The 27,500-nt window shown below is 39.7% G+C and overlaps 1 protein-coding gene and 2 pseudogenes across 1 annotated transcript; all 3 read right to left on the reverse strand.

Moving 5' to 3' along the window:
* The window catches only part of LOC137995247 (serine/threonine-protein kinase mos-like), a 13,184-nt pseudogene extending 11,507 nt beyond the window's left edge, over window positions 1-1,677 (reverse strand).
* A 38-nt stretch (window positions 1,678-1,715) lies between these two features.
* On the reverse strand, window positions 1,716-16,076 carry LOC137995248 (mitogen-activated protein kinase kinase kinase 4-like; annotated as a pseudogene).
* A 913-nt stretch (window positions 16,077-16,989) lies between these two features.
* Window positions 16,990-19,352, reverse strand: LOC137994485 (serine/threonine-protein kinase mos-like). Its single transcript, XM_068840065.1, has one exon. It carries the CDS (start codon window positions 19,241-19,243, stop codon window positions 18,209-18,211), a length of 1,035 nt encoding a protein of 344 aa, XP_068696166.1. The 5' UTR covers window positions 19,244-19,352; the 3' UTR covers window positions 16,990-18,208.
* Between the last annotated feature and the right edge of the window lie 8,148 nt (window positions 19,353-27,500).

Genomic DNA, 27,500 nt, shown 5'->3' on the forward strand with positions numbered 1-27,500 from the left:
ATAATGATTGCAATTATTATTATTGTGTGGTTTCATTTGGCAAGCATGCTCTGACAAAGAGGATTTTCCTTTTGCAAGGAAAAACTGCCTTCTGATGTTCTTTCAAACTGATGTTTGGTCTGTATAATGTGCTCACGGTAACAATCATTGCATAGGAAAAAGTTCATAGGGTTCCCTCCTGTACTGAACGAGGGACTAGGAACTAACACTAAACTAAGACAGGGACAGCTATGTTCATATTTCTCCAAACAAGAGTAACATCAAACTACATCTGAGCATCAACTAGTTGCAGTGTAACCCTTTACTTTAATTACCCTTTCACCCCTAAACTGGCCTAACCCAGCCATACTTAGTCTTTTTACTACGTCTTATGCCAGACGATTTTACTTGCCATTGGGGAACCCCAGGAGTCAATGGGTTAATAAGTTCCAAAATCTTCTCAACAAGATGGGAAATATCCCGGTACATCATGTCACACCATCACTCACAAAACTGGATCAATTTTATTTCCTATAATACACAGTGTAACTAGGTTTCTCATAATTTTATGCATATAAATTTGAAATTTCATTCCTCTACTGCAGAGAAACTTATCTTTTTACATTTTTGCTCCAAAATGCTCAAAACACTTTCAAAAAGCAGTAAGGGAAAGACAAATCAAGTACCAACCTGCAGCTCCTCCAATGCTTCTGCAATGGCCTGGTGACTGACGTCCTCGGCTTGACAATACTCACAGACAAACTCATGCTCTCCAGAAACAACTTACGCTGCACATCCAAACCTTGGAGTTTTGCACCACCAGAATCATACCACCCCCCTAATATCAGGACAAACATTTAACAACTGTCCTGCGAAATTGCGCGGAATATCGCCTGATACTTAGCCAACGAGGCTGTAGGCTGAGTCGGCTACTTAGGCAATATTCCGCAAGATTGAGCAGGATAAGAATTATTGTTTATTATTCAACACATGATGACAAAGCACAATTTTCTATGTTTATTCGAACAAAAAAAAGCTGGAAAAACTACAATTTTTCTCCAGGACACACAAAATTATGTATATTCCAGGATACCTGTTGAATACACATGACGAATATTGAGCGTGCTATGACCATATTTGGACATTGTCACAATGTGTTGAATAATAACACTAATATGTATACTGAAAAAGGACCAAATGAAAAGGTTCTGTAAATTGGAAGCCAAGATTGAGGAATAAGTTACTGTAAGGAAATATTTATTCTTTGAATCTTACTTAACTTGTAAAGAGTACAGCAAAATTATTGGATGGGGCCATTGCTATTAAATTTTATTGAAGGCACTGAATGCCCAAAATAATACAATATGATACAATACAAAATGAAAGAAATGTATATTATTTGAAGTGCATGTTTCTGATGGAAGAAGTGAGTGATCCTCACACTTTAATAACTGGAACATTTAAGCAATTTGTCTTTTATAAAAAACCTGAAAAGTTCAGGCAGATTAACAACACAAACTGACAAACCACTGGCTTTTTTGTCAATAAGATTACTGACATTGTATTCTGCTTGATTAAGGTGTGTACCTGTATGTCAGCTAAACCTATAGCAGTATCCATTGTTGGATTCACAGTGACAGTCTTGCCTGTCCATGATACTGGGGTTTCACTGCCACTTACAACATCATGGGATGACATGATTAGTAGATACCCCAGAACCGTCAGAGACAACTTGGTCACCAGTTCTCCTGAACACAGCAGGAATTCAGCAGGTGAATAATTTGGCTGCAACGACGAAAGAATAATAATAAAAATAATAATAAGCTTTTATTTATTATTTATTTATTTATTTATTTATTTATGACAATCATAATTCCTAGAACACAAAATAAGCACTTGATTGTATAAATAGCATGAAATTGCTAGGTTTTTCTTGCAGGCTGCAAGAGGCAAGTAATTAACTTCTCCCACACTGAATGCGCAGCATGGAACAAGGAAAGGTATCAGATTTCACATTAAGTCATGTGATTCATTTTTGTGTCTAATAACATGCTGTTGCATTGTGTGTAACAGACACAGCAATGGCAGTTGTGAAGGAATAGATGATGAGTTAAACAAGAGGATACATGACAGTCCCACAACAAATTTGTAATAAAAGCAAGACAGAGTTAAGGACGGTGCCACCTACTGTTATGGCGCATATGTTCTGTTCATCACGCAATCATTTTGTCATGCGCAGTGAAGCACTGACTTTATATTTTCCAAGTTAAATTATTTTTCTGATTTTTTTTCATCAAAATGCCTTGGAAGATTATTAGGTTGCAGTGTGAAACACATGTATCAGTCTTGTAGCAAAATAGCAAAACAAAAAAGAAATTGTAATGGCACAGTAATGTTGTCTGTAGGACAAATTTCAAGAAAAAGCTAGAAACAATGATCGATCAGAGTGAGAAGAAAGGGACAGTTTCAATTGCACCACCTTTATTACGCCACAACTCAATAATAAAACAGGGCTATTTATCATCGAAATCAAGAAAAACCAAATGTAGTACATGTAAATTCTTCTAAGACAACCACACAGGGACTGGGATTAGTACTTTCAGTGCAATAATTACTATTGTTCACAAAATTACCATGAAGCATGAGGCACGTATTTTTGTTTTTGTTCAGTCTGTACAATAGGCTGCCACGAAGACCGACAAAAAGGACATTCAATAACGGATGTAAGCAACACAAAAATTAGTGAACAAATTTTATAAAGCTTTACAACAGCGTTGTAAAATGTAGTTAATGGAGCATGACTCGTTAGAGCTATCCTCCACATATCACATTATTTCGTAACATTACACAACGCAAATGAGACATGAATGGATTTTATCCTTTATCTGGATTGGCAAAAAGCAACAAATATCCCCATTCATGTCGCATTGAGCGCTACACAAGTGTTTGTATTAGATGGAACGTTAGTCACCATTGGCTTAGTCCTAGGCATTAGTCTCAGTATAAAAGGTCTAGTAAAGTCTAAAGTATCACTCTGCAAGCTCTATAGTTACCTGTAAGGTGTACCTTTACTGTTTACAAATTTTATTCCGACCCTCCCTCCCTTAGGAGGTTTTGTTAAGGTCAAGTTTAATAAATTCGGGTTCACCTCTCGGAACACGCTTCAGTTAAGTCTCACAGTGACTTCCCCAAGCTTCGGTGTTTTTCATGCGAGGCCATTTTACGCTCTCTATCTGCCTTTGTTCTTGTCTGATCTAGCACGTGCCGGCGGAGTCGGCTCGTAGTGCTGGGGAGATTAGGAGGCTTGAGCTATTTTTACCCCCTACACTCTTTCCATTATAGCGCGATGCTGGCCGGGTTTAGCTCCTAGTGCCGTGGAGAGTTAGGCTTGTATATCATTATTTGCCTTTTACCGGCCTACAACTTGTCCAATCCGGTGCGGTTCGCCTCGTGCATCAGGAAGATAAGTTCAGGCTTTTAGTCACGCTACGGAACTCATCTGTCACGCCGATTGTGAAGCGGTGTCCCCCCCTTTTACGCCAACATTGTCTCTTGCATTTTGTTATTGTAGTGTGTCTTAACTATAAATACCCGCGGGAACTGCAACATTAAATGGGTTTAAAAGGCCTTCAAAGGTAAGAAAGCTCACCACAAGAAACAACTGACAATGCAAACACCTACATGTAGGTGATCACTTTGAAATAGCACTATACAGGTTGGATTCCATTGCAGTGTGCCACAAAAATCACATAGATTTCTCACTCCAAATATACTTGCAACGTTACTCTGGTCACTTAAGAGCTGCTACCAAAAACAAGACTCGATCTTTCCAAAGAATCAAGGAAATATCCCCTCACCAAATAGTGAATATCCCAGAGTGCAACACAAAAACAGGTACAAATTTCTTTATTCACTGGGAGGAGTGAGACAAAATTGCAAAAATCAATCCACAAAGTGTTGGGAAAAACAATTTACTTTTAAAATTACATGGTGACCCCTATTTTTATTATCAAATGAATATAAAATGAGAGTTTGAGGGCCATTGAAATTGGGATTAATTCTTGGGGCAGTGAAAAATTGATAGAGGGTGCTTCTTAGTAACTACAGAGCAGTGCTGACAGGCTCAAAAATGGCTCTGTCTTCATGTTTTGTAATTAAAAACACATTTATAGATTGAGTCATCCAGTCGCAATTTGCTATTCGTTTTAAAGACCATTAACATTCTTGCTTTACTGTAAGTAAACATTTGTACCAATAAAATCTGTGAAAAACTCATGTTTCTTTAAGCAAAAAAATTCTTAGTGTCCACTTTTTCAAAAATTTAAAACAAACCTATTTATCTCTGAAAAATGCATGGTTACCCCCTATTTTCATTTCACATTCCAATAACCAGACTAAGATATACTTTTCTGCATAGTCAAAACCTGCAGAAAAAATTCCTATTATTAGGTGGCACCATCCTTAAGAATCCCATCCGGCGATGGCAGACCAATTCCCTACATTTATTCGAAATATTCTGGTCAGAGCATGAGTTGAACCTTGGGCTTTCTATGGTCATGCGAGCACATCTTACTCTACTTCTTCTCAAACAAATTCTGGCTTCAATAAGTCAACCTTTTTCAATAACCTTGAATTTATAATAACCTACAGATCAGTAGAATATCAATCCCCTCCCCCAAGCTGGTGTTTACTGTACTGACCATGTTTTTTTGGCCATTGTTCTCGGAACAAACATCATAAGACCAGCAGTGTGCCTTGCGACAACCTGGAAAATAAAAGCTATATTACATGTATATCTCTCAGATAGTACAGGCACTATAATAGGCTAATTTCGCACGCCATATTTTACAGTAAGGCACACTGTACAGCACGCTAAATTTGAAATTTTGATGCAATATTTGAAAGAAAGTTGTCATGTTGTTTTAATATGTGAAATAAACTTAATATGTTAAACTGTTTGAATCTTGCAAGCAACTTTAATTTCAAAAAACGAATGATAATAATTATTTTTATTAATTGTTTGTCAGATTTTTCACATGCCAATCATTTGAGGTACAGTAGTTGAATCTTACGTTTGACTTAGACTAGTTTCCTTTCTTGCACTTATTATCACGTCATGGAGATATTAATAATAAATATCTTACTAACCTTGATTTCTTGGTCTGTACTGTAAGTCATGGATCCTCATTGGCCATAAATCAACAGAAAAACTTGCTCCGTAACTTACAGTACAGACCTTGACCTCCATTAGTAATAGGAATTAATGCAACAGTCAAAACAAGTTCTCACTCATAAATGTGTGTAAAATAATAATTTTAAGTTATCTGACCATTAAATTAATGTAAATGCAATAGTGAATTAACCTTGACAAGAAGTATTTTCAATAACCTTATTCCAGAATGTACCCAATAAACTAAACCATGAAAGTTGCCTGGGAAAATGATACTTTAAAAATTTAACCTCAGTCAGTTTCTACCTTGCACATCCTGGAATGGCATGACTATTCTGTGGTGGGGGGTGAGAGGTGGGGGGTGGGGGTGGGGGGAGGAAGGAAGGGGCTTTAAGGGGTGAGGGGTGGGAGGTAGGGGGTGGGATAGGGGGTAGGGGATGAAGGGTACCATAGCTAAAAAAACCAAAACCTTAACAAAAATGCCAACCTTAGGCCTAAACACTGTACTTCAGATAATGCTAGGGCTAGGGTAATAGTATTTTGTGAAGGTTTGGGTTAATAGGGTTTCAACTATGATACCCTTCACCCCTACCCTCACCCTACCCCAGCACCTACCCCTCACAACCCTACCCCAGCCCCAATCCCCCCACCCCCACCCCCACCCCCAGACTAGTCATGCTGTCCTGAAATCCCAAAGGGCAGCATTAGGAAAACAAGTAGAATGAAGCAAACAGTAATCCATGACAAGTACAGACCTAAGCTGTGTATTTATGATTGTCAAAAGATTACAAGTTAAACTTATGTGTTAACCTGTACATGACCACTGGCTTCCAGTCTCGTCAACAACTCATACACAGGTACATCAATGCTAAATTTTGCAGCATTTTCAAGGTCGCTTGTTAGCTTCTTGGCAAATCCAAGTGCTTTGGAGGCTCTTTCTCTTGCTTCATTAAAAAGGTTTTTAAATCCTCGGCAGGCTTCCAGAACCTTACGCCTAACAGTGAACAATACGGCATTTATTTTTAGTACAAAATATAGAAAATCAAAAGACGACAAGGAACAGTTGTGTAAGGTACATGTAGTTTGAAGCCCATTAATTAATATTAAGAATAGACAAACAATGAATGATATAATTTAGTATAATACACAGGTGATTATACAAAATCACGCGCTCTCATTGGCTTGCTATCTCCGATTATCAGCCCATAATCACCTTGACGGACAAAATGGCTGCCAGTAGTCGTTTTGCCAAGCTGATTAGTCCTTCTGGAATTAAATGCCATTCTTATGCAAACATTTTCTTTTGTAGAAGTTTAATTAAAACACAGACACTAATTTTATGAGTGAAAACCACAATTAATTTCTAAAGACAGCGAAACATTAAATGTAACACTAATGTTAGGAACACACGAGCCCAACAAATTGATCTGCTCCCAACTGTGTGGCTTCATAGTTCAGTTGGTAGACGGCATTGCACCGGCATCGCAGACGTTGTGGGTTCGAATCCTGTTGAGACCGCCTGAATTTTTCAGATGTCTATAAGAGACAATTAATAATTTTTTTTTTTTGCTAAAATTGCCCAGGCAGATAAGTGAGGAACATTTCTCTTTTGACTTATGTTACTTTCAACAGTAATGTTGAATATTACCTAAGATCATCACTCTGATCAGTGTTGTTATGGAGATCTGAACAATTCTGGTCCAGCTCTGACTCCAGAAAATCACCAGTTGACTGCAGCAGGCCTGAAGCCATTACACTACAAAAAGTAACATGGGAGATTACTCTTAAACGCAGACATGTCCAGAAATGTATGTAATTATATGCACAACGATTTCAATAAACATCACAAAGTGCCCTCTTGCTCTTTTCCCCAACTTCAACATTACTTGCGCGTCTGGTTACAAACTTTTAGAACCCCCACCACCAGTCCTGAAGTACAGTTGTAAGGATAAAGAGTAGCATTTGCCCTCACGAAAAAATCAGTACCCCTAACCTTACACTTACCGTACTGAAGACTTTGGCACTTGTGTTGGATAGAGCGATTTTTGTATAACCTTGAAAAGGTGTTCGCAATTTGTTTCACGGACCAATGTTTGGCAAAATTAAAACAAAGCTTTTTCTTATTCCTGCCAAGGAAACTCCTAAAATGGGCAGTAAACAGTTCGATTGCCCAATCACATTACTTCGTTCCAAATGACGCCAAAGCAAACCTTTCCAGAAAGATCCATGGAGAGATGACATTGTTTGTATTGTTGACATTGGGGCTTGCTCCCCCTTAAAATTTTAAATTTTCCTGCACTCTGATTTTTTTATTTTCATTATTTTCAATTTTTCATTTTCTCAATCAAAAAGTGATGAAAATGAAGACAAACAAAACACACGTGGAAATGGTCACGCAACACAGAAGCGTGAAAAATGGTTAGAGCAATCCCACTTATAGCAAGTATGGTGCATTGAATAATGACTTTTGTCGCTGAAAATGGCATCAAAATCCAACAATGATCGAGCAGGGATATTCTCCAAAGGTTTTGTATGGAAAAGATTGGATTTTTACCCAAAACATGTCCTAGAATCAGGAACACAGACAACACAAGGCAGCAATTGTGTTTTATTTTAGAACTCAAGGTAAATCTTTATATTAACTTTCAATTTGTTTTGCTCCGTAAATATTCATTCTGCAGCAACCATCACTGGTAAAATTGACTGGGCTCAGCTGTAACAGGTCTTACAGCTTACACCCTCTAATGACAGCGCTGAACTAAGTGCTCCAATAAGAGCCAAATGGCGGCAGATTCAACTAGTCGCAAATCCTTTATTCATTTTGTGCACTCCTTACCAAAATCTAGTTCCTCCTTCCACTTCTCCTCCTCGGATATGTCGACAGTGTTTTTCACACAAAGTTCCACTCCTCTTCCAGAATGTTGTTGTGGACGCGTTTGGATGCCTGGGGTAGTCTCTGTACCACGTGGAGCACATTGTGAAGATATTCAGAACGGACACCTAGAAAACAACAAAACAGTTTCGTCTTGGAACGACAAAAACGAATGGTACATGGAAATTTGAAGGGCTGGACAAGCTGAGAGCCAGCGAGCCATGCCATTTCGCAGGGTACTCCACAGAACCCATTGCAAATAGCGCAGGATAAACAGTAATTAAGTCGAAGGACCCAGTGATAAAACGGGAGCAGGTCAAGAACTGGGGGACTCGTGGGTTGACTTGCATCGCGAGCCATGGTTGGCTTGCAGGACTCACAGCCAATGGGCTAGCATGACTGGCAGTCAGCACTGTAGCGGCCACTGGCTCGCATGGGCTCGCAGCCATGGCGCCGCATGACTTGTATGGCTCGCCGGCGCACGCACATTGTCGGACTCGAAGTGGGAAGAGAGGAGATGTGGCAATGGGGACTCAGGGAGACTGTGGATCAAAAGCCAAAGGCTCTTTTGTGGGGGGAGAGATCAACAGGAGTGTTGTGGGACCTGCGGGTACGAAATCAGATGCTCGGCCACTGAGCTAAACATGTATAATAATTATTATAGGAGCTAGAGAGGCAGAGCTAAAGTGATACTGTACTAGGGCATTAAACAAGGTTCAGGTGGCAATAATCTTAAGCTTGTCCGTGTCAATACTTCAAGGGCTGCAGGAATGGCATAGGTGTGAGAGCACTTGCCACCTCCCACCATTGGGGCCTGCGTTTAATCTCCCCGGACTGGGCATCCACATGTGGGTTTAGTTTGTGGGTTCTCGACTATTCTGCTTTGAGAGGTATTTCTCTGGGTACTCTCAGACTGGTGGTTTCCGGCTCGTCTTCGGAAACCAACCTAGGCGTTGGATGATTTTGATTGGATTTGATTTGCATTTCACTTGTCATGTCTGGGACGGGGCCCCCAACAGGACCGCAGCACGAAAGAAAGTTGACACTTTAAGAAAGTGGCATTGGTGCGAAGGACCGTGGAAAAAAAAGTAATTCGCGACGAAACAGCTAGCATTCTTGGCGAGGGGATTCTGTCAGTGGCTGCAGCTACAGAGACAATACAAATTTAGAAAAAGCACGCAGACTGGGATAAACAATATTGACACAACAAGACTGCCCCAGAGAAACACAGTCACTTATAGATTTTTTTTTTACCTATGCTAGCCTTACGTGACAATGTACATGGCATCTAACATGATGCGGCGATGCAGATACCCATACTTCCCTAAAAGCTGCATCCTCCGCATAATTACATAACTCCGTACAAGGGTAAATATAGGCTCGTTCCTGAGCTTCAGTGGGTGAGAGTTTCAGGACGTATTAAAGGCTTGTAAATAGAATAGTGAGAAACCAAATTTATGATTAGTCCTAGATTGAATTCTGTATTGTATGGTAAACACTCTCTTGAGAGTATCGTGGGACCCTTTTTATGGAACAAGCGAGATAAAAAAAGACGGAACCAAGGCAGCCTATCTGGGTTTAAGCTTCAGAGTAGATGTAAGGATACGTACGGAACCGGATAAATGGCAACAAGCATATGTGCCCGGTGGGCAGAAGTTGGACCTCGGAAGGGGTCCATGTGGGCGTAAAAGTGGGTGGATGTTTTTAGCATAAGTACTAGCTTATGTCTGAGCGAGGAGTTATTAGCATATGCATTGTTGATTTGATCTTTATGGTGTAGTCTCCAAAAAGGGGAGCTAAATACATCGACACAGGAATGGAAAGTTCATCATCATCAGCAAGCATTATTTGCCGGGGCAGAAACACGAAAAAAATGCCTGAGTCTTAGTAGATAAAGCAGCCGCTGACCATCAGCACAAACCAGAAAGGCAAACAGTTATTTGTCCTGAACATTGAAGATCATTGAAGAAAACCAGCACGCACATTTGTGTTGCAGAGAATGAAAGGTTGTAAGCCTTTTCCACGCATTTTTCAGCAATGATCCTGGACACTAGAATCTGTGGTTATTTCTGGGTTGAAATTTAAAAAAAATATCTGGTCGTGCAAATTTTGTGACAAGATATATGAAATCTAGGTGCAAATTTAATAAAGCAATCGTCATTGTTGACAGTTACCTAGATTGTCATTAATTGGCCAACCAGAGCCTCAAGTGGCCTTGTCAAAACAACGGGTCTTTTGTTCAGTTTATCAGCTTATCGTCTATTTCCAGCCAAGTGCGTGGGGATTTTTGACGACGAAACATTCAAGAGGTTCGCAAATGATGTGGCTTTAGCTTTGCATGAAAAAATCGCGGCTGGGAGGGATTTTTGAGTCACAAACCGCCTCTGAGCTGACAACGGTCCAAATCTTAGTGTGCAGCCTTGACTTCGTCTTAGAACATTGAAAACACGGACTTCCCAAAACGGTAAAATAAGCTCCAAAAGGCACAAGAATACACCAAGGTGAGTCATTTTTATTCATTTTATTGAATGACCATTAAATTGAGCATTTTTTTAGCTTCATAATCAATGGTATATTATTTTCTATACAAAGTCTTATAATGCGTTTAAATTCTCAACGGCTGTTTGTAGTGATGCGAGCTTGGGCTGCCTATGGTATTGGTTGCAATTTCGAGTCCTAATTTACCATGAGCATTAAATACATTGGATTGGCCTAATTATTCTTTTTACAAATTGTTTAAATTTCCGCATAATCCGGTGTAATTTCTGCATTTATAATCAATGAATGGGTAAGCATAAGATGACCAAAAATTTCTGCATATTAATCTTTACTTTTTTGCAGCATACTAGCAGAAGCACAGTACATGTATGTAAGTCTTGACAGCTGCAAAACCACTACATTTTCATGGAATAAATAAATTACTTCTTCTTCCAATTATTGGAAATTTGTGCAACTCCATAATAATCTTCTAAACTAGAACTAATGTTTAAAAGGGCGATGTCACATTATTTTCAGGTGTTTATATGTAAGGGAAATCTTTGGTTAATCACGAGTTTAAAACTTGAAAATGGTAATATGGCATTCCTTTCCTGACAAAAGTATTGTTAAATCTGAGCAAAAACGAGCTTTATCCAGGCAAGCGATTTGCTATAAACTTGAAAAACGTCGAGCTGACTTTTATTGAAGAGTATGCAATCTGTTTTAATCTTGTCCATTTGTGTCCATCCATGCTGTGTTTCTTTTACGTTTTTCAACAGTTTTAAGGTGGCTATGGCAATGTTTCATTCTACTTTTTGGGCATTTTGGTTGTCATGAAATTTTATCACTTCCCTCCTAAGATTGATACCCATAGATTTTACTCTACAGAAGATGATTTACTTGTCAGTGGAGGCTGCTTCAGGCTTGAAAGCGAGTGCTAAAGTAGAAAATACCTGAAGTAAGCTCTGAAGATCCTGTTCAAATCCCTCAATGTCACTTTCAGGGTTTTCCTTGCTCAAATCTTCTGTGTTTGCGATTCCATCCACAAGATCAAGGTAGTAATCTTTGACAAGAACTCCTGCCAGCAGTACATCCTTACATTCCCGTAAAAGCTGTCAAAAAGGAGTATTCTAATGTCAATTAATGTGATATGCACACAACTTCATTGCACTCCCTCAGTTTTTATGTGAACATTGAATTCAATGGGTTACCCCAAATTATGTACCAAAATTTTGTAGGTTGTTTGGTAATTTCAAAGGTGCTGTACAAGAAAAAACACAAAAAAAGAGTGCTCAAAGTGTCCACAGACATCCTAAAGGCCGTCAATGTCAAGCCACTGACTTTACTTGCAACATGCATTCCTGGGATTGTAACTGGTAACCGTCACATAATACTTAGTTGACCCAATTCTTGGTCTGCCACCAAGCTGTTTCCTTAAAATAATTTATAAACTGGGTCTCAGGATTTCTCCCTCAAAACAGGCATTCAGTGTAAAAGTTATTGGTCCATTCATTTGTCTGTCAATCAACCTAACTTGTCCCAGATGAAAGCAAACAGATATTCCCCCAAGTCCTCAGGGCTGTAGCTAAGAAAAAAATTCATCTGGTTGAAGGTTCTATTGAGGTGGTTCGCACTCTGAACATCAAAGGGATCTGGTAACAAGATTGTTCCCAGTGTCTTGCAACACCCTCCACGCACAACCATAGTCAAAACAACGCTTTTATTTCATTTCCAGTACTGCCTTGCAGCCGGCTGAGTGAGTGAGTATACCACTGGGGGTTACCAATGATGGACAAGCTTTCTGTCAGCGTGGGAGGGAAGATAAGAGTGGAACCCAGCTGCGGTCCTCATGCTCCTAAACCCTGCATTATTATGTAATTCTACACAACTGGAAATAAAAGATTGACTGTACTAACCTGCCTGACGCTCAAAGGGGAAGGCTCTCCTTTAGGACGATGTTGTAATCTCAGACGTAAGGATTCATGAATTATATCCAATGGAATACGACATAAAAATAGGTACAAAGAACGGAAAGATGGAAGGCCACCCTTTTCAAACTCTTCATTCCAAATGTGATCTTCCAAATTCTTCCAAAGCCCAGGACAAACGGCATGGTGAGGATGACAGCTGCAAGGCGACTGGGAAACTTCTTCATTTTGTTCATTCAAAAGTGTTTCCAAATAGTTTACTGACATTTTCCTCTGTTCAACCGAAGTATCTTGGCGTTGACACGGATCAAAAACACAGGCTGAACAAGTTAAGGGAGGTGCCAGAGTCCTTCTGGCTTTCATCATTGTTGAGTCCAAAATGCCTCCTACCCTTTTTCCAAGCTTAATCAAACCCATCTTCTTGATGCTGAGGTCAACAAATGGTCTGTACCGTGTTGTGGAACTCAAAGCAATCCCAGAGAGGTTGCTGCTGGTTCTTGAAGGTCTGGAAAGTGAGCTGGATTGGGACTCGTAGGAAACTGTTCTGCGTGGTGATGTAGGGGTGCTCGTTTGAACAGCTACTTTGTTCTCGTCACTCTCATTGACATCCCTATCGTAAATATCATCGTCATTTTCATCAATGACATCGTCGTCATCATCATCAACATCATCATCGTAATAATCATCACTTGATAAGGAACCAGCTTCACAGTCTCTGTTCCAGCTCAGGTCAGATACAGGAAACACATCATCTGTCAAATAAAATCACCTCCTTATTTCCACTGATATTCAAGAATAAAGGATTACGGTACCTTTTGACCCTTAATGTCTGAGACATGCTAAATATCATCAGACACCTCAAGATTCCAAGGTCAGGGATAATATTTACTGTTAAAAACTGGATCTTTGGATAATGCAATTCAAGACTTTTCATTGGCTTAGCCATCATGATAAATATTATATGAGCTTTTAGTACCGGTATATACATGTACTAAAACAGTGGATATCACTGAACTTGCACGCTGATTGGCTACTCAAACTCCAGATATCCTAAATGCTACATGTATTCACCTCCGAGCAATTCATGTGAATTTGCACCGAGGAATAAATGAGTTTCAATCATCTTTTTGTGCAGATCAGCTAAATTATTATCTCACTGTTTTAGCTAGTAAATACTAAAACAACTATTCTCCTGAGTGTTGGTGGCCAGTGGTGGATAGTTGCTAAATATACCATAATTTACAAATATGGTAAGCATATACAGTACAATAGCTTAAAATTAAAAGGGAGGTAAAAACGTTTCACTGAGGAAACAATGGCAACCGGCAAAAATCGCCTCACACTGGAGTTAAATGAAAAAAAAGTCCTTGAACTGTTACAAAAAGGCAACACCAGGGAACACATAGAAAGTCACAAAGTATGGCAGGAAAATAGTTCAAGACACATGTAGCAACTCCAAAACTTTATTTTGACAATTTAAGCACCCCATCTGTGTTAGTTCAATAGCGTGAAGCAAAACAATGCAAGATGAGACAATTAATTTACAAATAAATCATAACCATTACAATTTTCTCAAATTTGATTGGTGCATTAACTACTTTACTTTTCACTAATTATTGTGTAGGGTTGAAATCGGACAAATGGCTGTAATCAGATAACTGAAATCAGACAGTTACATCAGCCAATCATATTAAGTGCACTCAGCTTAATCCACCCATCACAGAATTTATCACAATAACCATAGCAACAACCACTTACCCTACCAAACTGGGGATTTTCCAAAATGGACAAATTTGTAACATTAGACAGTGAAAAAGGAATGCATTAATTTTGTTTTCTGGGAAATTGTGATGTTTATGATTAATTGGTAACAGGACTTTGTGTCATCCCATTCAACAGCGCAACAGTTCTTTTTGTAACAACTTTTTTTACAGTGAATCTTTCCATTTTTAAATCCCACTAGCCAAAATTTTCCCTCCCTCCCCTTCCCCGGGTGTTTACCCTGTTGCAAACTCAACTTGATGGCCTCATACTACAATGTGGTTCTCACCTAGTTTTCCAAGGCCAACTTCAATCCAATCTTTCCAGGTTTCTGTTTCAACCACATCCACACCAACAAACTTTGCTATTAAATGTAGCTTGTGATACAACTCTCTTGTCACATTCAGCCAAAGGCACATGGTTTCAAATTTCCTGCTAAATTCCTCACTTTTGTACTTTGGATTTTGTTCACCTAAAGACTGCCGATTTGGGTACAAATTTTCCACTCTTTCAACTTTATCAAATAATTCAATAACCTGCTCTATTGCAGCTTTGAGCTGACACCATGAGCCTTCCTGGATGTCTCTAGCAAATTCCTTAGAGCCTTCATTTTGAGTGGAAATTGTCTCATTTGTTTTACTCAGGTCAAGATGTAATGTGGTTTTCAAAGATCTGAGATCATTTGATTCTGAACCATCCAAAGTATCACTTCCATCTGACAATGTTAATTGTTCACCATTTGTTAGGTTTGTGGCACATTCAGTGTTATGTGTGAACTCAATAAACTCTGTTGATTCTTCTTGAGAAGAGCCATTCAGTGTCACCGTTTCTGATTGGCAGTTGATGTCATTTCCGTCCTCAATTACATGAGAATTTTTCCCTTCTATCTTAACCTTGAAGTTTATTACTTCATCCAATACCTCATTCACACTGGCACGTGCAGCCATGAGATATTGATCCTGTTCACTCATAGATCTGTTTGCATGCCATGCCTGTAGCTCCAGCCACAATGCTTGTGACAATTCGACCTTCCATTTCTTGTTCTCTTCCGAGCTCTGACTTTCCACACTGCTGCTATGGATTTGTTGTTTCTGGCTCTCCTGCTGTTTATGCGCCAGTGAACCTAGCTTAATTAGCAGAGAAAACGTTCTATAGAAATCCATTCTGGCTTCTGGGCAACGTGGATTAACGTAATTCCGAGCTGAGAAGCTACGAGGGTCAGATTCCGAGCGACTGGCCCTGGGATGGCCACGCACGACTGTCTGTCTTACAGGAATAGATCCTGTGTTGGTCGCGTGATCCTCAATAACAAAAGATTCGGTGGAGTCTTCACAAACGCAGTCCAGTGACATAAACCGACTAGTTGATTCAATTTTAATACTGGGAATTTCCAGCGATTTGGCAGTATCCGCGATTACATTAAAAGATATCGCATCAACACTGGCCCTTTTCGTCCTCCTCCGGAATGCTCGTTCCGTTGTCAACAAAGCCGATCCCCGCTTTTTTCGTCTATCCAACTCCGCTTTTTCGGAGGGATTAGAACGCAGTTCGCGACTAAATTGTCCTTTTATAACGTTAGATACCTTCTCTTTCTCCTTCCGCAGTCTTTCCTTTTGTCGTCTGATATCTCTTGGCGGTGTGACTCCGTATGCAAAACTCTCAAGTTCTAGGCTTGGAAAGTCATCGGAGAAATCGTTCTCCGATGAAAACAAATCCACCTGATCCTCACACTCCGAGTCGAATTCTGAACCAGAACCCCTGTCATTCACGTGGTCTCCTTCAGCTCCTATATCGAAACCGCTTTCAAACAGTTCCGCTGGGTCGATCTCATCGCAAGGAGAGCCTGTTGGAAGCGGAGAGGACGCATCTTCCTCCGCCATCTTGAAGAGGCTAGTTCCCAGTCCCAGTTCACCAAATGGACATCACGGGAATTATCCCGCGGGTTCTCGGCCGCAATACCCCACATCAAATGCATCCTTTTGACCACACGGCTGGGATTTATGTCACATGCGTTGTTCAAGAGACGAAAATGACTTTTAGCTATCAATTCATCTCAGAACTCCAGGTTGCAGAAATGCCCAATAGCCCTTATCGGAGTTATCAGCAGTTTTGCCGCATAAACGAGGCTAAGGGGTCATTTTGTATTGAATTGACCCTTAAGGCTGTTTTGCATGTAGTTTTAAACAAAAGAAAATGTTCAACTCCAATAAGGTTCATTCTTTTGTTTTCCACCATTCAGACACATAATGACATGATTCTAGCTTTCCTCCCGAGAAAAAGATGGGTTGATACATTATGACACTATCCAGGCGAAGGTTAACATTCTTTCAAAAGAGGAGGTTCCACTTGGTCAAACAGTTACATATGACCCAACTGATTGCTAGGGGCAGATCCATGATTATTTAGTGCATGTGTGTGTGGGGTGGGGGGGGGGGGGGGACAGGGAGGGGTGGGGGTATACCAATCGGCTACCTAACTGTCATTTGTTTATTCCGGTATAGTGCGAGCTTCAATTCAAAACTATTCCAAAATTGTGTACTCATGCACAACCATGCCATCAATTTGCTCAATTTCTCACCATTCGCAAAAGTTGCATTGTCAGCCACTTGCTATAGGACTGATTTTTTTATGTTGTTTGGACTAAACCCTTTGTTTGTCCCAGGTGAGATTGGGAAGGACCAACTTGTGTTATAACTACAACAAAACTATTTTATGGTTTTTATGTGGGCTGCCCTAAATGGGTGACAAGTCCTGTTCTCCCCTGTTATCAGACATCCTTCCATGTTAAAATCTCTCTCAACGACACAAACTATAATTTATTATGATAGTTGTTTGAAATTCACCCCTTTGAACAAATGGTTTTCCAGAAGGCTGGATTGTTCTCCCTTAATGCATGGATTGGAATTCAAACAAGAATGAAAATTCTCAAAACAAGCGATCAGTTTTGTTGTCTACTTTTATGGTCTGTACACTTCCTTGTTTTACATGGATGTGTTCCTGTTTTCTTTAAGTATGTTTTGATTGTTTCAATGCATAACTTTCATATAAATTTGAGTACATGTTCAGTATTTAGAACAAAACTTCATTTTGTCAAGCTCCTGACAAAGTACCTGTAAATAGTGACATAATTTTCTGCTAATCCTCTATGTACACCTTAATACAAAAGAATGTAGCACACTGGCTTTAGAGGAAAAAAGTTATCTACATATTCCTTTCTGCCAAAACTTCAGGTTCCCTGGTTGATAAGTATCTCAAAAAAATTGTGAAATTTTCAAAAGCTCAAGTCAGCAGTCCAAGACACTTCATGAAAAGATTTTAAAAAGGCGTGTTATCTGGTTGTTGTTTCCCTATTTTAAACTTAACTCGAAAGGGTTCAAAATGTCCAAGTTTACTGAATTACAATTGAAAAATCACCATAGCAACTCATAGATATATATATATCTTATATTGGAAGTTCTGTTCAATGATGAGATAGCAGATTTCCGCAAATGAGTCGAGTGTTCAAAACTTGAGCATATTGTCACGGAAATACTTTATACTTCAATGAAACCCTATACGAAGGTCAACCAAAATTTCTCTTCGCTTTTCACATCCCCTCGATCGCACAGATTAACCTTTCTTCGCCGATTAAACTGAAAAGGAAGTTCGCGCACAACTTCTGGACCTGCGTGCAAACAACGCAAATCGCTTTGCGTCGCGTCGAAAATAGAAATTTTAACTTATGCTAATTTCTCTTGTTGCCGTAACAAACAACCAAAAATATTACAACATACAGGGAATTTCAACACGAACCGGTCATAGTCAGAGGCTGACCTAAAAATGAAATGTCTTTCCGTCTCTGGAATTTTCGATTTGACTTTTCCTTTTCGAAAATTATGATGTGGAAATTTTCCAGGGAAATATTAAGAAAGCACAAAGAATAAATTTCTGAATACTATATTTTCTACTTCCTCAGTGGGTTGACGCACACGTTCGCATGTAAATAAATAGTTTTTCGAAGTTCCGCTGGTAGGCCGTCCCTCACGTGGTTTTGATATCGCCCACAGTTCGCAAAACGTCTTCTGCTGTTGGCCTGTCGATGGGGCAGGCCTGCCACAACGCCTTCATGAGTCCAATATAATTCTTGTCTCCTGACGCAACTGGCGGTAAATTTGCAAGCGATGGACGTAAGTGATGTGCAACAACTCCAAAAATAACCACAAAGTGACTTTCGAGTCCGTATGGTTGCTCGCGGCTAAGCATCTGCCAAAGGCAGATACCAAGCGAGTACATGTCCGCTTTCGTGCTTGGGGACTCGCCCTTTAGCAGCTCCGGAGCTCGATAAGCAAAGGTCCCCGTGAGAAAACTTCTTGTGCTGGGTGATGGGCTAGGCGATGGGGGTAGTTGGTCTTCAGCTGTCAGGTCTAAGCTTTGACAGCATCCAAAATCGCCAAGTTTACACACATCTTGCCCATCCACGATCACGTTTGCAGGTTTTAAGTCCAAGTGCACAAGACTGTTCTCGTGAACGAATCTCAGAGCACACGCAATGTCCCGTACAAATTTACAGCGTCGCGCGCTTTCCAAAAGTTCTCGCTCATCGTCAATAATAGAATGCAAAGTCCGGTGACCGGCAAACTCCATAAGAATCCAGACATCTCGCAGGTTTTCTCGCTCTAAAACGGCAAGAGTTCGCACAATGTTCGGATGTCGCAAAGGCAGAACCAGCTTCTCCGCTTGGACACTTTCGTAAAGAGCATGAGGATTTTTGACGTTTCGGTGCATTTTTTTGACAGCAAGTTTCTTGCCTTCCAAACTTGCTTCATAAACTGTTCCAAATCCACCCGAGCCCAAGGGCCTACCTATTTCGCAAACTGTGCTTGGAATCATTTCCTTCGTGGTTCTCTCTGAAGCGATCCACAAGGTTGTTGCGGTTTCGTTCGCGTTTCCACGCTGCTCTGACTTGTTCGTTTTGCACGAAAAGTTCGTTGAAGCCAAACAAATACGGCAGTGCAATGGATCGCTGGTGAAATTCACTTCTTCCATATCTGCTCTTCGCTTACAAGTATCAAACATTCTTGCCTGCAAAAAAGTGGCACGAAGTTAACGTCTTTCCAATATATTTGTCCGACGCAGGTATTCGAACTGCTGTGGGTGACATTCATATGACTGCGTTTGAATATGTGATCACTTATAAACAGAACTTGGAATTTGACCGAGCGAGACAGCCCCACTCCAAAATCTACCGCTCTCCTGATTGGTTGTGCGAGCTGCCCATATTGTATTTTTACCCAATCAAAAGACGTTCTGACAAGCATCCGGTACGCTCCAAACGTAACACTGCCACTAACTCTTTTCCAAAACACTTAGACCAGGACCAGAAGCCTATAAGCATTAAGTTTACACAAGAATTCTCATGACTTCTTTTTCACTCCGTTCGCTTCATTAAATTAGTAAACGGCACGAGAATTCCAAATAACCTCCTTTGACAACTTGATAACTTCCCGCAGCAAATAAGCTTTCGGAGGGGAATTTTCATCAGACTTGGGAAGTTGGGTAAAAAGAAAATTACTGGGTCTTTTCCGGTAATAACCGAGGGAATTTAAAAATGAATATTTTCAACCAGTTTCCACTCCCTCCTACTTTCCCTCCAACAAAGACTCTATTTTTGTTCATGAGTAATAACGCAAAATTTTAGAAGAATACTTCCACTTGGTCATTTCTGTCCCGCTTTTAAAAAACGCGTTTAATACCTTTGCATGTGAACCATTGCCAATTATGCTACATTTATCTGCCCTGACAAAGACTTTCACAGCATTTGAGGGAAATTATCTGAAGGAGTGAAACGGCTCAAGAACACGTAAAAATACGTTTCTCCGAGAATTGCGGAATCGCCAATTCATGTTTCGACATCCGGTGGAGTCGAAGAGGGGAAATCCCTGACGACACACTGTCCTTGAAGCAGAACTTTTGGGGAACTGGTAAGAAATTCGCATTATAGTGAGTCGACAGAGCTTGGACCAAGTACTTTCGTTTGTGGAACCTCATCTAGGTCAGGTGATTTTTCGGTGTCAATAAGCAAACCTTTTCACGGGACCCTCGATTGATTTGTCACGCGGTAAACAAACTCGAATCCAACAGATCGCGCAGAGTGCGCCCCCACAAAACTTAGGATCAAATCAGTGGAAGTAGAGAAATTTTTCAAATATTACGAAATGAACTACATATTTTGCATGTCGCCTCCGTAATCTTCCCACTCCTTCCTGAGTCTGTCCACAAATGCTCAGTTGAGCGTGGTTTCATGCTATGCGTGACTCCGGGACCGGAACTGGGCTCTTTTCAACGGGAGATTTTGTGACAACCTGGGCTTAAACTAGAAGTGGCAAGTTTCGAAGATCGTTCAAGGTAGTAATTTACTTCAACACGTTGCCCAGAATGAGCATAAGCTCGTTTAAAGGCGTACGTGCTACTTACATTCTAAAATTAATTTAAAGCTATAGCAAGATATAAAAGAATGAAGCTTTTTTCAATATACTCTTTCGCCGTTATATCAGCCTTGCTCTTTTTAGCTTTTCGTAAAAGGGTAAATTTACAACGTAAACAGCAACATGACATGTAGGTGAAAGATTAACTGGCGTAGATTAAAGTAGTTTGTGGACGAGATCATTCTCATGCACTTCAGGAGGTTATTGCAAATCCTGGGAGTAATCTTGGAATTTAAGGCGCTTGCTGAAGTATACAATTTTCTCGAAGATCGTAGGTGCTAATCTGCTTAATATAGCAAGGGGCAAGATCACAAATGCACTCGTGCAGCCGTACCAAAGCCTAATATTTTTTTACTTTGTTCTATGAGGAATGTTCCCTTTTGGTCAAAAAGTATCGATCCCTAGGTATCGGCTGGCAAACGTGATAGCATCCACGTCTGTTTGATTGAGATTATCAACAGTACGTACCTTAAGGCAGGCCAATTACGTCAACAAACTGCTGGGTTTAAGTAAATTCTTGGGTTAATTGTGATCATCCGAATGCCTAACACCCAAGGTCACAAACAAATAGCTCGAGCAAAATAAACATATACACACTGTAAATACATGTATGTTCTTTGTAGTGAATCGGAGTTTGATGATAAGTTTCTGATATTTACTGACGTCTAATAGTTTGAATGGTCATTCCAAAAGGACCATTATTTTTCATAACCTTAGATTACATGCAATATCAGATAATGTGATCTCATTCTTTGCATTGACGAAGTCACGTGGAAAATGTATGCACCTTGTGACCGAAGGGAGACATAATTCGGCATGTTCAGATTTAACGAATGTATCTAACGATTTATGAATTTTGCAAGACAACAACAACAACAACAACAAAAAATGGAGGAAATAAAGAGGAAGATGATGATATGTTTGTACAATTTGCAATTTGTCATCACGTATTGAAAACAGATGAAGCAGGAAGTAGCTAACCCGTCAGTGGTCGTCAATATGTATTGTTGAATCTTTTTAATCCTGACATCCGGAAGACAAGAGGAATTGCGTTTACAAATAGACTGTCTACCAAGAGCAAGTCCACTGATGATTTCCTTTCAGTTTTTGGGTCAGTTTTTAAAGTGCGATAGTGAATTTATGAAATATCGTATGTATTTGAAAGCTGGTATGTCGATCTAAGCAAAAAATGACCATCGCACTTCGTTCGTGAAGCAATTTGAGCAGGTGCAGAGAAGCGCGAAAAAGCCTGGATTTTTTTAAGGCTTTTCTGCTATTGCTCAAGTTCTTTCGCAAACTGCGACTATCACTTTCGCTTAGTTCAGACGAATCTCTCACTCAAGTTGGGTGACACTTTCCCACGGGCGTAGAGGGAGGCTGAGTTTAAGTCTAAGAACCCATGGAAAGCTAACCAACCAATTAACCAATTGAAAGCCAACCGTTTTAAAATGGGTTCTTAGACTTAAATACTGTTTATCAGCGCTATTTGAAATGGGTGTTTAGACTTAAATACTGTTTATCAGCGAACTCAGCCTCCCTCTACGCCCGTGGAAGAGTTTTTTCCACTCAAGTTGTTCCCTCTAAAGCATTGCAGGTGTATCCGGTTTCAAAGCGGCACGTATCTGTCCGTTGAATATGCATTATGATTGGCTGATTACCATTGCTCAGATTAATGACGTGCAATTCCCGGAAAACTTATTTACTTTTTCATGAAAAATTAAACTTGGTTTTTTTGATACTACGCATTGGGATTTGATGTCAGGCTCAAAATTTTATATCAGACAAAAATACTCTAATTGACAGGCCATTATTAAGCGTGGGTGCTTACTTTCATCAATCAATAAATGAGCAGTTTTTTACCATTCGGTTCATTGTTTCTTAAATATCGGCTTTCAAGATTTTTGATAAGCGCAAGGCTTAGGAAGGAATTAGGATATTTACAGCATTTGAATTGAAGTTCAAAGAGCATAACATCCATCCCGCGTATGAATTTAACGTCAAACAAATACTAGTGCTTAGTTACAGTTTTGGCTGCTACCGTCGATAGAAAAATGAGCACAAGCATAACTGGTTTGCATAATTGCAAAGAGGACTTAGAAAAGACAGCAACTTTCACTTTTTTGCATATCCGCAGTCCATGAACACGTAGAATGATAACAACCCAAAGTTCAAGGTTATGCTACTGAATAATTTGAGCCTAATGACGGCGCATGCAAGCTCGTGAAAAATTTGGTTTTTCGCTTCAATTCGTAAAAGTTATTCGCCTGTGGATCTTGAGCGAGGTTAACCTTGTCTGAGTAATCCGTGTCTTAAAACATGCTTCCGCGAAGTGATTCACGTGCGGGGTTATGCATCGTTGCATGACACTTGAATCGATGATCACGAGCCTTGAACGAGGTCGGGTAGCGAACAATGTGAGTTTCTTAGTTGTTGCAGTTCAAAAAGATTTCTTTGGTCACTACGCTCCATTTTCTTGCGCTTATGTAGCCTTGCGGGTATTGTTGCCTAATATTGACAGTTCTTTCTGTTTTGCGAATGCACGTAGGCTCATAGATGCATACAATGCATTTTAAAAATCGTCACCTGATGAGTAACCTTGCAGGTATATTGTTGCAAAATTAAAAGAGCTGTATTTTGATTCCTATTTCTGCCTTTCTAAAGTTGAAAAGGTTCAAACAAATATTATGTGAAAAGACATGGCTGGCCATTGTTTGTGCATATTTTATAGAAACCTGAGCTCAGCTGTGTTTACAACTGCATGCACCAAGCGAGCCTTTTCTCGGTCTCCGCTGAAATGTCACGCGAACGGCTGCACAAAAAAAAATTACCTGAAACTCTGTCAGTTCGAAATGAACACAGATGTACGTATTTTTACAATTGTTTTAATTGCCAGCTAACTTAAAGAAGACAGGAGAGAGCTCATTGAGACACGTGATGCGAATTACAAGTACGTCTTTTGAGAAATGCACAAGCTCACGTGCATAAAAATTGAGCTACGTTGTTTATTTGATAGGAGCAGATTTATTTATTTATTTACGTATTTTCTTTGTCATGGCTAATTTATTGAATACAGGACTAATTATTTCCATTTTATTGAATAGAAAAAGTGCCTTGCGTTTTAATTTTTCGTTATTCAAAATATCACTCATTTTATCGTGGAAGATATCATTCTGTTCACAGACATTGCTTTTGTTACTCAAATTTGCGAACCACAGGCATAAACGACAGTGTTTAGGGAGCCAATGAGGCTCTAGTTGGCACATTAATGACAACAGGTGACGTCAACGATATCGTCCCTATTTGTCCATATTCAGTTTATCTTAGTTTCCCATCAAGTTTGCTAATAAGCAAAAAAAACAATAGGTTTAATTAGCAAAAACAGTAGCTCTGCAGGTCCAGCGTGAGCGTTTTACATTTTGATACATTTCTTTGCCGTTCTCGTCTTGACAACGACGAGAAATGATCAAATTTGATGTCATGTGGAGGACGCGAGCACCTAACGATGAACTTCAATTTTTTCCTCTGAATGTCCACACCGTTTCTCACCAATTTATTCTTGGAATGTAGACCCATCCTTTCCATGCTGAGCGACATGGAGTAATTGGAAAGTCACTACAGTATCTGGAAATGATATTTTAGCGTTCCCGTAGCCATCATCGTCGATCTTGCTTAAGGAAGTTCGCGCCCATTGCTACTGCGCATTTTTTCGCGCATGTCACGCACACGTCATGCATCGCAGACCACGTAGGTAAACACGATAGCTAAACACGATGCTAAAGGCGCAAACGTTTTCCACAAGAATGGAACGTGACAGCGTTGATTGAGATTATTAACAGTACGTACCTTAAGGCAGGCCAATTACGTCAACAAACTGCTGGGTTTAAGTAAATTCTTGGGTTAATTGTGATCATCCGAATGCCTAACACCCAAGGTCACAAACAAATAGCCCGAGCAAAATAAACATATACACACTGTAAATACATGTATGTTCTTTGTAGTGAATCGGAGTTTGATGATAAGTTTCTGCTATTTACTGACGTCTAATAGTTTGAATGATCATTCCAAAAGGACCATTATTTTGCAAAACCTTAGATTAGATGCAAGATCAGATAATGTCATCTCATTCTTTGCATTGACGAAGTCACGTGGAAAATGTATGCACCTTGTGACCGAAGGGAGACATAATTCGGCATGTTCAGATTTAACGAATGTATATAACGATTTATGAATTTTGCAAAACAACAACAACAAAAAAAAAAATGGAGGAAATAAAGAGGAAGATGATGATATGTTTGGTCAATTTGCAATTTGCCATCACGTATTGAAAACAGATGAAGCAGGAAGTAGCTAACCCGTCAGTGGTGTTTTAGAATATGTATTGTTGAATCTTTTTAATCCTCACACCCGGAAGAAAAGAGGAGTTGCGTTTACAAATAGACTGTCTACCAAGAGCAAGTCCACTGATGATTTCCTTTCAGTTTTTGGGTCAGTTTTTAAAGTGCGATAGTGAATTTATGAAATATCGTATTATTTGAAAGCTGGTATGTCGATCTAAGCGAAACATGATCATCGCACTTCGTTCGTGAAGCAATTAATTTGAGCAGGTGCAGAGAAGCGTGAAAAAGCCTGGATTTTTTTAAGGCTTTTCTGCTATTGCTCAAGTTGTTTCGCAAACTGCGACTATCACTTTCGCTTAGTTCAGACGAATGTCTCATTCAAGTTGGGAGACACTTTCCCACGGGCGTAGAGGGAGGCTGAGTTTAAGTCTAAGAACCCATGGAAAGCTAACCAACCAATTAACCAATTGAAAGCTAACCGTTTTAAAATGGGTTTTTAGACTTAAATACTATTTATCAGCGCTATTTGAAATGGGTGTTTAGACTTAAATACTGTTTATCAGCGAACTCAGCCTCCCTCTACGCCCGTGGAAGAGTTTTTTCCACTCAAGTTGTTCCCTCTAAAGCAATGCAGGTGCATCCGGAGTCAAAGCGGCACGTATCTGTCCGTTGAATATGCATTATGATTGGCTGATTACCATTGAATGAAGGGGTAGTTTCTAAAGAAACTGTGGTGCTGCGTCGGTGGGGAAGTAGCATACAAAAGAGCGAATCCACGCTCTGACGAAGGGCTAACGCTCGAAACGTCAGCTTTTAGAATCTCTGTACGGTGGCCAATTTACATTATCAACTCCGTTGATAAAACCAAATTTTTGATTACCATTACTCAGATTAATGACGTGCAATTCCCAGAAAACGTATTTACTTTTTCATGAAAAATTAAACTTGGTTTTTTTGATACTACGCATTGGGATTTGATGTCAGGCTCAAAATTTTATATCAGACAAAATACTCTAATCGACAGCCCATTAAGCGTGGGTGCTCACTTTCATCAATCAATAAATGAGCTTTTACCATTCAGTTCATTGTTTGTAAAATATCGGCTTGCTTCCTCTTATTCTCAAGATTTTTGATAAGCGCAAGGCTTAGGAAGGAATTAGCATAGCATAACATCCATCCCGCGTATGAATTTAACGTCAAACAAATACTAGTGCTTAGTTACAGTTTTGGCTGCTACCGTCGATAGAAAAATGAGCACAAGCATAACTGGTTTGCATAATTTCAAAGAAGACTTAGAAAAGAAAGCAACTTTCACTTTTTTGCATATCCGCAGTCCATGAGCACGTAGAATGATAACAACCCAAAGTTCAAGGTTATGCTACTGAATAATTTGAGCCTAATGACGGCGCATGCAGGCTCGTGAAAAATTTGGTTTTTCGCTTCAATTCGTTAAAGTTATTTGCCTGTGGATCTTGAGCGAGGTTAACCTTGTCTGAGTAATCCGTGTCTTAAAACATGCTTCCGCGAAGTGATTCACGTGCGGGGTTATGCATCGTTGCATGACACTTGAATCGATGATCACGAGCCTTGAACGAGGTCGGGTAGCGAACAATGTGAGTTTCTTAGTTGTTGCAGTTCAAAAAGATTTCTTTGGTCACTACGCTCCATTTTCTTGCGCTTATGTAGCCTTGCGGGTATTGTTGCCTAATATTGACAGTTCTTTCTGTTTTGCGAATGCACGTAGGCTCATAGATGCATACAATGCATTTTAAAAATCGTCACTTGATGAGTAACCTTGCAGGTATATTGTTGCAAAATTAAAAGAGCTGTATTTTGATTCCTATTTCTGCCTTTCTAAAGTTGAAAAGGTTCAAACAAATATTATGTGAAAAGACATGGCTGGCCATTGTTTGTGCATATTTTATAGAAACCTGAGCTCAGCTGTGTTTACAACTGCATGAACCAAGTGAGTCTTTTCTCGGCCTCCGCTGAAATGTCACGCGAACGGCTGCACAAAAAAAGAATCACCTGAAACTCTGTCAGTTCGAAATGAACACAGATGTACGTATTTTTACAATTGTTTTAATTGCCAGCTAACTTAAAGAAGACAGGAGAGATCTCATTGAGGCACGTGATGCGAATTACAAGTACATCTCTTGAGAAATGCACATGCTCACGTGCATAAAAATTGAGCCGCGTTGTTTACTTGATAGGAGCAGATTTATTTATTTATTTACGTATTTTCTTTGTCATGGCTAATTTATTGAATACAGGACTAATTATTTCCATTTTATTGAATAGAAAAAGTGCCTTGCGTTTTTATTTTTCGTTATTCAAAATATCATTCATTTTATCGTGGAAGATATCATTCTGTTCACAGACATTGCTTTTGTTACTCAAATTTGCCAACCACTGGAACAAACGAGAGTCTTTCGATAGTTGGCACATTAATGACAACAGGTGACGTCAACGATATCGTCCCTATTGTCTATATTCAGTATATCTTAGCAG

This window comes from Montipora foliosa, chromosome 3 (genome assembly GCF_036669935.1).
Source record: "Montipora foliosa isolate CH-2021 chromosome 3, ASM3666993v2, whole genome shotgun sequence".
Lineage (NCBI taxonomy): Eukaryota > Metazoa > Cnidaria > Anthozoa > Scleractinia > Acroporidae > Montipora > Montipora foliosa.

What these genes read in the sequence shown, in the direction of transcription:
- LOC137994485 (XM_068840065.1), bottom strand. Translation starts at nt 19,243, where the DNA reads ATGTTTGATACTTGTAAGCGAAGAGCAGATATGGAAGAAGTGAATTTC.